Source organism: Pezoporus occidentalis, unplaced genomic scaffold (genome assembly GCF_034315485.1).
Source record: "Pezoporus occidentalis ecotype Australia unplaced genomic scaffold, CSIRO_AGI_Poc_V1 ctg35, whole genome shotgun sequence".
Classification (NCBI taxonomy): domain Eukaryota; kingdom Metazoa; phylum Chordata; class Aves; order Psittaciformes; family Psittacidae; genus Pezoporus; species Pezoporus occidentalis.
Window position 1 is genome coordinate 1,968,131 of NW_026915483.1, and position 10,928 is coordinate 1,979,058.

The 10,928-nt window shown below is 44.9% G+C and overlaps 1 protein-coding gene across 1 annotated transcript; it reads left to right on the top strand.

Moving 5' to 3' along the window:
* Positions 1-1,453: 1,453 nt before the first annotated feature.
* SNTN (sentan, cilia apical structure protein) lies at positions 1,454-7,737 on the top strand. The gene is made up of 4 exons (XM_062630220.1): positions 1,454-1,782; positions 2,392-2,426; positions 2,805-2,944; positions 4,669-7,737. The coding sequence occupies exons 1-4, from the start codon at positions 1,673-1,675 to the stop codon at positions 4,825-4,827; spliced, it is 444 nt and encodes a 147-aa protein (XP_062486204.1). The 5' UTR covers positions 1,454-1,672; the 3' UTR covers positions 4,828-7,737.
* The last annotated feature ends 3,191 nt before the right edge of the window (positions 7,738-10,928 follow it).

The following is a 10,928-nucleotide window of genomic DNA, read 5'->3' on the forward strand; positions in this document are numbered from 1 at the left end:
GCACTAACACTCCTGCATACGTTGATTAGTGTATTCTAGAGGGATAATGCACCTTGGGCTTGTTTGAACTTGTTACTACCTAAGCAAAGCAAATCATCTGGTTTAGAGCTCAGGTTCTCAGGAGTCGGTTAGATTAAAAAGGCTGTGAGCTGAAATCTGATGTACAGTGGAAAAAGCCCAAAACACAGAGGGTTGGGTTTGCAGCCAGCTCACAGCACTGCTTGTAGCTGATAAACATGCAGCAGAGACTGCCTCTCATTCTCATTTTTACCTTGGACGCTAAGATCAACCACCACCACCCTGCGGATTAAGCAGGATGTAAGGCTTTTCATGCCTCCTTGTATGGTTCAACAGATGTGAAAGGGAATTATCACTTCAACATGATATCAAGACTCTCTCTTTTTTTTTTCCTAGCTGATGGCAGATTACTAAGCCTGAATTCTTGTTTAATTTTAGTGTGTTAATTGATGGGATAATGAGCATTGATTATATGTGTTTTGGCTACGTCATTGCAATTACAGGCTCTGTTTTATTCATGAGCCAGTCCTAAAGAATGCACTAGAGATCTAAGACAGCTTAAACCTCTCAGAAAAAGGCTCTGAATTGTTTGAGTAATGACACTCTTAGATGGAAAATTAAAGGTTCTCTTTTCCCATGCTTTTTAAGATAATTAAAATCCAGGAACAGTAAGGTGGTGAACATCCTTATTCATTAGTCTTCAGTAATTTAGCTTCTACTAACTGAGGAAAACATTTTAATTCTCCAGGCCATCTGTTGCAGTCTCCTTTGCATGTCCTGTTACATAAAGTCTCATCCTGGGTAGTTTTAGCATCAGCATTGTATTCTTTCACCAGGAATGATGAGCTGGGTGAGGCAGTTGAAGTCACTACCTATTAACAGACCACCCTGGGATTAGAAGGGCTGCTTGGTCTTTTAGATTCAAGTTATCCCATCTAGACACCTCTGGGTTTCTGTGCATGGAGATAGGCAGTGAGACAAGATGTGTGTTTTCTAAAAGCAATATCTGTGCCAACAAATAACAAAGTTCATCAGAGCTCTTCCAGTTCCTCAACATGCGACTGCTCTGCCATATGGCTCTGTGCTGCTTTTGGAAGCAGGTAGTAACCACTCACACAGAAACCAAAGCAGAGGCTCTGTGCTGGATGCTGCTTTGCAAGAGGTTCAGAGGAAGAACAGATCTCTTTGCTCTGCATTGGGGAATAAATATTAGAGCAGGAGCGTGCTCACCTGGGATAAATGCTGGGTCAGGAAATGGGATTTCTGACTATCTATTGGAACAACTCACTTTATAGCTTTGGGCAAGTTACATTAGCCCACACTAGAAACATTTCCCACTGAAATGATAATGTGTATAGCTCAATGGATTCAGATTCTTAAGTTATTCCTCATGCAGTTACATCCCTACAGATCTAAGAGGATTCAGGTTCCATTAATTTGGCTTGTTTCTGTCAAATTCTCACATCAAATCAAAGCCATGCTACTTGTCAACAGGGGCTGCTTTAGACCCATGTGTTTAACCAGCTCCATGATCACCAGGTTGTGTTTCCATTATTGGTAAGGCAGGGCTGCAAGCTTCCACAAGGTAGAGCTTGAATTCACCTGCTTGCTATTACTCAAGTTGCTTAGAGATCACAAACACCCTGGCCTCAAGATGTGTGGCTGCAGAGCCAGCGTCTCCAATACAAAGCAGTGCTTGGACAATAACCCAGCTCCTGCATCTACCAAAAAGAGCCCTTTGGCTGCAGCAGATATGTCCAAGTGGTAAGTCATCATTTTGCTCTTTGCATCTCAGGTGATCTGCCATTTGACTTGAAGATCATTATCTGGATGTATTTGCCTCTATTACAAGCAAAATCTTCCACTGTGTGTTGGCTGCTCTGTAATTATTTCTAGCCCTTTAGCTGAAGTAAGCAGGCTCTATGTTTTAATAGGAAGCAGGGAGGTGCTGCTCACTGATGTAAGTCCTGCTGGAAATAAAAGCTGCATGTCTGCTCCAAACTGGGAGCACTGGTGAGCAGGGGCTGATAGACCCCTCTGTTATTCCCTGGGGACAGGCTTAAAACTGAGAAGCTCTTTCACGTTCTAAAGAAATTGTTTAAAGGATGTTGCAATGCCCCTCTCTGAAAATTATTTAATAAGCACCTTCAGGCTCCTTGCTTAGGTGAGGAATTAGGAGTTGTGTGATGCTGAGTGCTGCTTGTAAAGACCATTTTCCTTTCAGTTGTGAAGAAAAGCTGGTCTCCCTTGGGAAGCCCTGAGTTTCTGGGGGGATTAAATGAAACAGAAATGAGCAAGCTTACTCATGGAGAAACTGTATATGCACACAGTTCACCAGGTGATAACTGTGCCTCTCTTCTCTCTCCCTACCAGCATACCCATAGCCAAGCAGCTGGCATCAATAAAAGGTAAGGGGATCGATTCATTGCCTCTTTGGGTTCAGGTCTTCTTCAGCCAGTAAATCTGGTGATTTAGCAGAGCTGCAGAGGCCACACAAACCCTCAGCTGATGCAAGATAAGAGAGGTAGGAATAGACTTGATGGGTCTCATGTGTCACCCTGCATTGCTGCCCCGAAAGCTTCCTCTCGGGCTGTGTTTCCATGGGACATGAGGTGTGTTGCTGTCCCACTCCAAATAAAATCTGGACCAGGTCCTCTGTGGGTACAAACAGTTTCAGTCTCATTAACTGTAAACTGCACAGATTCCCTCCCACTCAGGATGGTTCTGACAGATTCCTTTAAATTATAATGCCACTTTTTCTGATAGTCTGATAACTTCCCCCCCAGCTCTAGGAAAAGGCTCAGACCTTGAGAAAGCTTTCGCTACACTGGCTTTGGTGTATAACAACTCTGCTGATCCGGAGGGCAAGCTCAGCAAAGGTGAAACAAAAAGCTTGCTGCAAACCCAGTTTGGGGGTTTCATACAGGTGAGGGGAACTGTGGGCAAGAGCGGGGTGGTGGGGTGGCACTGGCTGGGTGATTTGGGTGCAGAAATGGCACCTCAGGCTCTGCTCTGCACCTGGGCATCACTCCATGAGGCAATGTCAAGTGAGACTTCAGTGATTTAGTATGAACACTGGTAGTGAATTAGCTCTTTTATGCTGATACTGGACCTAACACAAGGCTAAAGGAGGAGAGGCACAATAAATTGATGTGCTTGTTTGTGGGGTTTTCTTAAAAGAAAATACGCATTTTGGGGAGAAAAACAAAACAAAAAACCTCAGATAATGACAAGAGACTGTATTTATGAAGAGAAGAAACCATCATAGAATCACAGAATAGTTTGGATTGGAAGGGACCTTAAAGCTCATCCAGTTCCAGCCCCTGCTACGGGCAGGGACCCCTTCCACTAGAGCAGCTTGCTCCAAGCCCCTGTGTCCAACCTGGCCTTGAACAGTGCCAGGGATGGGGCAGCCACAGCTTCTCTGGGCACCCTGTGCCAGCGCCTCAGCACCCTCACAGGGAAGAGCTTCTGCCTAAGATCTATTTTAAATCTACCCTATTCTAGTTTAAAGCCATTCCCCCTCGTCCTGTCATCCCATGGCATTTAATGAGGTGTTCAGTAGTTTGCCAGAGCACTGGGCTGGTACCAGGAGAGCCAGCCCAGTGCTGCAGAGCTGCAACACTATGGTCACTGGTGGGACTGCTGGGAGTAAGGGAGCAGAAAGCACTTCTCCATCAGTCACCCACCCGGGGTGTTTATGGCAGTTGAGTATGGTGGGAAACAGCTATACTGGTACTCAGGTTAGATATAAGTAAGAAACTCTTTCCTGTGAGGGTGGCGAGGCCCTGGAACAGGCTGCCCAGAGAAGCGGTGAATGTTTCATCCCTGGCAGTGTTCAAGGTGGTAGGAAAAACAACGCAGGACTAGTAAAAAGAGCTCAACTCAGTAAAAGAGATGTTTAGGACATTCTTGACAATACCTTTGCTTCCAAGAATAACAAAATAATGTGACCAGTTGGGAAGGGGGAATTGGCAGTGGGTTAGAAAATAGGTTCCTTATGGAAAATGATGTGAAAATTTCAATAGCCAATCAAATCTGGAGTTTGTGATGTTTTGAAGATTATTAAGCTAAAAAATTAAATCCTGTAGCTTTTTTGTTTCTTTTATGTGTAAAGAAATATGAATTACAGACACGATACATACTTGTTAATAATCCCTTCCATTTCAACAGTAATGTCTAACAGGGCAGAGAATAGAAGCTACTGAAGTTATGTATGTAAAATCAACAGTTTCTGAGGTGTTCACAATATATATATGAGAAATATCTTGAATATGAAGGTAGGAGGGTGTGTTGGTTTCATCAAGACACAGGATTCTATTCTTCCCAACAGTTACCTGCTGCAGCATCATTCCTGCCAGATTCCCAGCTATGATGAGGTGTCTTTAAAGATGTATTCTGGGTTCAGGTGGAAACCTTTGAGGACCAGTTTTTCTCCTGTCTGATTACAATAATATTTCTGTTTGAGTTTCTTGGGATACCTTTAGAAAAACTAATATGAATGTGGGCATAAAAACCTGAATGGGAATATAGGAAAATACACAGATTTTTATATAGGTGTCTTTTTGTCTGATGCAATAAAAAAGGAACTTCTTAATATTTTTTTAATTTCTTTTTTCTTCTTTTTTTCCCATTTAAAATCCTCCATAGGGCCAAGAAAACAAACCAAAATACCAGGAAATCATTTCTGCCCTGGATGAGGAGCCAGAGAACAAAATTGATTTTGAAGACTTCATGATCTTGTTAGTCAGCCTCACTCTAATGTCTGACCTGCTGCAGCAGATCAGAAACATGAAAACCACAAAATGAGCAGTGCTTTAGGAGAAGAAAGGGCTTGGTGCTTCATAAGGAAAGCAGGCATGAAGCACAAGCAGAGATAACGCTGAGTGCCTGGATACTCTGTGCTGATCCCTTTATACGGAATAAAGTCTTGTCCAAACCTGGCTGATCTCACTCCTCTATACAAATGATCCATGGAGTGAAATGTTGGTGCTAAGGGCTTCATGTACATGCTCTGGGATGGCGTGCTGACTGGATCTCAGTGGGTCCTGAGGCCCCAACACCAGTTACCATCAGGGTGCTGCCCCTAGCCCAGCTTAATGCTGGGGAAAGGCAGCCTGTGCTCTCCCAGACCTCTCCATCTCCCACCCCATTGTGGGGAGATGATGGGGGGAAACTGCCTCAAAAACATGCAGCTCCATCTCTCTTCAGGACACAGCATTCACGCCATGGCCAGTCAGCTTCCCAGGACTTTGTAACCCCAGCCCTGAGAGAGTGATACCAGGGATGGGTTTCACAATTGGTAGCAACCACAAATCTATTACAGCCTTCAGTAAATAATGACTTCATCCCATATGATTTGCAACCCATCACTGACCCTCCTGAGAGAAGTATTTATGTGTGTTTATTTCCTCTTCCAGCTCACCTTTTCATTGAGTGATCGCCATGGGAGGAATTTCAGGTCCAGCATTTGCAGTGCTGTGCTTGCACCAGCATTGAAGGGATGATTTAGTTAAACATGTCAGTCAGCTGAGCCTGTTGTTTCATCAGACTGTGAAGAGGACAAACCAGATAAGATAAGAGTGGCCCAGACTAATGATGGTGAGGAATAAATGTGGCCAATAATGTATTTGTATTGGAGCTGAGTGATAATTGGGTACCCAGCCATGGGCTTGGTGAATGCCAGAGCCTCAGTATTAAATGGTCACCATCCTAATCTTTGTTTTGACTCCTAGCTGAGAGATCCCAGCTCAGACCTAACATTTAGCCCAATGACATCCCTTTGATGCACAAAAAGCGATCTCTTATGCCGGGAATAGGATGTCTTCTGTAAGAATTTAACAAGCCTCTACTAAGACAGCTGAGTGAGCCAGCGAGACATTGCAACCATTTTCCATGTCTCTTCTTCCTTGTCTGGAAAGGAGAAGACAAATGATTTAGCTTTGGTGCATAATTTTTTTAAGAGGAAGGGATCAAAAGCATTGGTGTTAAATGAGGGGAATTATTGCCAGCTGAGTAACAAGGTTTAACTTCTTGACATAAAAAGGCTCTTAGTGTTCCCAGAAGCTAAGAGGATGCTTTGTAATGGATTTTGGTGCAAAGGAAAGGCAGCAGGAGGCCAGCAGCCAGTTCTTTTGAGAAAGATGGGTTATTTCTTTGTGCTGCATTGGATGGAGCTGAGAGAAGAAATGCAAATGGATGCTGTGCGGTTTGAAACAAAGCTCAGTAGCTAAGGTGCTGCTCCACGAGGCTTGGCCTCAGCCAGGACATGGCTAAACATTCACAAATGGCCCTCCTACAAATAAAACCTCGTATCAACCAAGTCCCTTGCTCTGATGGTGAGTGCAAGAATAGCAGTATCAAACCTCTGGCAAGAAGTGACAGAACCCACAAGCAGCCATTTGCTTGGTCATAGACACATCTCTCCCACAAACCTTGCACTGAGGGACTGGTGAACCTGTGTTGTGAGGATGGCTGACCCCATGAGGTGCACATCAAAGCTCCCAGAGACGGGATGTGGGAGCACAGCGATGGATGAGGAGGGCAAACCTCCCCTGGAGACCATCCCTTCTGGGCTTGTGTCCTCTGAGGAAGCTGACCTGGACCACGCAGCCTGGATCAAAATGAGGACTTAATCTGGTAGCCTTATCCATGCAGGTATCACAGCTTCATATTGATGAAGTGTGCCTAGTGTTGCTCAGTCCCTTTTCTTCTCTAGGTAGATGATCTCTGAAAGCTTCAGAAAATCAGCTGATGTCCCTTTTCTGGGGCAAAAAGATGGAATGAAAATCCCTGGAAGGCTTTCCCATTACTTCAGTAATGGGAAAGGCAGAGCCCTGAAAATTTTGTTTGGGAGCCACTGGTGACTCTGAAAGTATAAATTTCCAAATACCCCTTTACAACAAATAGCCAAAAGGAGCAATATTGTGAAGACAATTAAGAAAGAGTTCTTTGAAACTGATAAGGCCCTAACACAGTTTCTGCTATTGCTAAAATGTTTCTTAATTTTGCAGGGCTTGAGTTAACAACTTAAGAGCCTTTTATCAGATCCGTTCACTGTCATTTCATCATATGCAAACTTTTTTCTTGTAGCACAGTGTGCTGTGAGCTAGCATCCTAAATCCCTGGCTTCCATCAAAAGCCCCTTCAGCTAAGCGCAGTGCAAATCCAAAGAAGCAATTCCTGAGCAACTCAATAGCAAAGATATACAGATAGTAGGGAAGGGATCAGTGGTGCACAATAAAACCAACTGCCTTGCTCAGCCCATGTAGCAGAGCTGGAACTGGATGTCAATCTACACTGGGCTCCTTGCACAGAAGTCCATGGTTTTCCAAGAGTCACTTTGATGGTTTCTACAAGAGCTCCTGAACAAAATGAATGGGATATGCAAGGCTTGATCTGCATCAGTCCTTGAAAGTCCTGCCCAATGCTCAAAAGCAGAAGGATGCACTTGGAAGAGCATCCTCCTATAGTTAGGAGTAGGCAGAAGTTTGAGCTCGGCTGTGGAAGATGCATTTTTATTATTAGCTCAGGCTGTGGCTGCTCTGAGCACTCTCAACTAACAGCTTTGAAGCTGATCTGGCATAGACAGTATGTCTGGCTGCATCCTCAGGGAGCTGACTAAAAGCTTGCTTAAAAGGCTACTGTTGTGCTTTATTTTGTTCCTAGCTTGCTCCTACTGGAAGCGATGGGAATTCATCATTGATTTCTCATAGCAGAGCCCACACAAGTGCTAAGGAGTTGAGCAGGCAGATAAACTGATGAAATCTGCAGGCTCCTCTGCCTCAGCATGTGTGAACATTGCATCAGTATCTGGTACCCCCTAGAAGTGAAGACAGGGTGGAGAGCAGCTAGTCAAAACCTGACCTCTATGGGCTCGGGTTGGGATTTGTGCAGCTACACTGTCCAGGTGTGAATAACCACCCTTGGGAGGCTCTGCAGACTTCTCATGTAAGCTTAAAGTTCTGTTCTGAAAAGTCTGAATCACCTCTGCAGTTATGTGAGCTTCCAAATGACTGCCAGAGGAGAAACGGGGGTCAAGTAGAACTCCAGCCTCTGATCTTCAGCTTCCATTTCCCAATACCAGCTCAGGAAGGCAGGTTCATTCTCATGCTTACAGCACACTTACAGCTTCTGCCCATGGCTTCTTACACCCTATCTGGCCTTAACTCTGTGGCCTGCTGCACTTGGAGGTTTTGAATATCTGGCTTCAGCCTAAGGTGCTCTCCCAGATTGCAGGGGAGCTTTCACATCCAGCCACTGACTTGCACGTCGAGCTTTCTGCTGGGGGCCTATGGCCACACACGCTGTGTGTGCAGTCATGTGTAAATCTTTCAGGAAAGAGAAATATGCTCCCTGACTCTCTCTCTGTTACTGCACCTTCAGTAAGACCTGTCTGGTGCACTGGAGCATGAATGCTGAGGATGTCTTGCAGTCTGACACATTGTGCCTGTCTCCTCCTCCTCCCTCAAAGTAAGTGCTGTATTGCTTTTTCATGTAAAATAAACCATGCTGTGGTTGCACAGATTTTGTAAGTATGTGTGTGTACTTCCAAGTGTCGTGGTCTGGGAAAGCTTCTTGCTACATCCACTCTAGTGGTTATTGCAACAGGTCACTTCGCACGTAGAGGTAGAGGTTTGCATCGTAGCCTGCCAAGGTAGCAATAAAGCTGTGGCTACACGGTAAGAAAGCCTTCTAAAGGAGTGTTGGGGTGACTAACAAAGATACTACGTGCAGCGTCCCCTCAGGAGGTCACTACAGAACAGATGAAAGGCTTTGTCTCAGAATTACGTTCTCTCCAAAGCGCGATGGTTTGTGTGCCTCAAAGGAACGCAAACCACAACACATACTGTGAAACACCTCCTGGAAAACAGAAAATCTGTTCCAAGCTCAGCCAGGGAATCCAGATAAAGAAAAGGTGGTGGGTTTATGTCTTTCTGAACTGACAGCTTTTAATTCCTGCCTTGACTTTTACTGCAGTTGGTGGTTTACAAGGTTTCCATGAAGCTCTGTCTTCTTGCTTTGTTCATCTGCTGTTCCCTCACCCTACAAGTGTTATGGTCCTAGATCTGAGCCCTCCTCCAGGAAAGGTAAACAGCAAATGATATTCAGCAGACAGATATATCAGGCTGTCCCTCTAATCCCCAACTGCACAAAACAGCCATTAGGTTAGACAGATTCAGAGCCGCGGAACTTAGCCTTTATTGTTATTGTAGGCGTGAGTTGAAGCAATGCATAGCCATCACGAGACTCAGTCCCAGCATCCAGCACATACAGTGGAGCTGAACTGTGATCCTCCAAACTGAACACAAAGAAACATATAGGATTGGCCCAAGCCCAGCACTGGGTGCCTGTAGCAGAGGCTGGTGGTGCATAGCTGGTGCAGTGCCTCGATCATTGTTCTTCCCATTCAGGAGTCCCAGAAAGACCAACTTGGAAAGGCTCTGCTGTGCAGAAAATCATAGGTGGTGCTTGGTTCCTCTGTGACAAAATTCAGGCTGGGCTCTATAGTGAATATGTAATGGCTTGCCACTGAGTCTCAAAAAGGACCTTGAGTACCAAGGGCCTCTGGGCAGGCAGGGATCCGGTGTAAGTGATGGCCCCTCACAAGACGGCAGCACAAGGTGCAGCCCCTTCTGACACCCATAATGCAACCCCTGGAGCCAAGGAAACAGTTTCCTTTTGTGATTTCCTGTTTCATCCCCCTTGCCATGACCCAGCTTTCTCTGTTGCTGTCTGCTGGATTTTGATGTTGAGAGGAACGCAAACCACAGCACATACTCCTGTGAGGGGGCTGCTGAAATCAGTGACAGGTCAGGAGCTCTCCAGTGGAGGGAAGCAGCCCCTCAAGTGGGCATGTTTGTAACCCCACAGTAAAACCAGCAGCCCAAACAGATCCAGAGGTTCAACAGTGGGCAAAATCAATCCCTGCTTGTCCTGTGATGATCAATAAGCGACGTACAGGATACCAGGAGCTCTTCCATCCTTGCAACGCAGCAGCTAGTTGGCCTCTGGGTACCCTAGCATCATCAGAGCAGAGGAGAACAAGCATCACAGTAAATGATCTTTGGTGAAAGTCTTGCTTTGCTGCACGTGATTAGTGCGTGGCTTGCTAAGCGTTAATCACTGTTACAAAACTAAATACAAGCTCTCTGGAAAGGCAGCCAGAGTTAGGGCAGCTCTTTGGATAAATTGGTGTGTGCTTGGTCTCTGCTTGAGTTTGAACAACAAAGCTGGTTAGTACTAGAAATCGTCCCAGTATTCTTACAGTGGGGACATGTAGAAAGATCTACAATCCAGCCCAGAGACCTTTCGTTTTTCAGAGATGGCCCAGAGAGCCCTCCCACTATTACTTTGATTCCTTTTCACAGCAGAATGAGATTGGTTTACTCTGACACCTGGGACCATTGGAGGAAGCCTGTGTATAGACATTGACTCACTTCCCACATCTCTTGATGTAGCTGTCCTGCCTCCATCCTTCACAATGCGCTTTTAGGTTTTGTTTGGAGACAACATGCCCTAGTAGAGACATCCAGGTTAAGCATTGTATGACAGAGTTTGCTTTTCTAAAGCTGCAGGGGTGAAAACCACATTGAGGACAGAACATCATCAGGTAAATTTCATCTTTCCTTGAATGCCACAGCTGGTCTCACAGCTTCCCTGGGCTTATATGCCACTGTGTGGATTTTATGGGGTTTTGCCTAATTAATGAAAACAAATTGCAAAATTACCTTCTTATTAAACTGAGCTCACTATGGTAATAATGCTGATTACTTTCCTGGAAAACTTCAATTAGGCAGCTACAACAAACTGTAATAAGGAGCCCAAATTAAAACCAGATCACACTAGACTTTAGCTTTGTCAAATGTGGCATTAATACCAGGCACATACATAATGATTAAATTATACAT

Coding starts and splice junctions, on each gene's coding strand:
- SNTN (XM_062630220.1), top strand. CDS start 1,673: ATGTGTGGCTGCAGAGCCAGCGTCTCCAATACAAAGCAGTGCTTGGAC. Junction 1,783..2,391: donor GCAGCAGATATGTCCAAGTG/GTAAGTCATCAT, acceptor TCTCCCTACCAG/CATACCCATAGCCAAGCAGC. Junction 2,427..2,804: donor GCAGCTGGCATCAATAAAAG/GTAAGGGGATCG, acceptor CTTCCCCCCCAG/CTCTAGGAAAAGGCTCAGAC.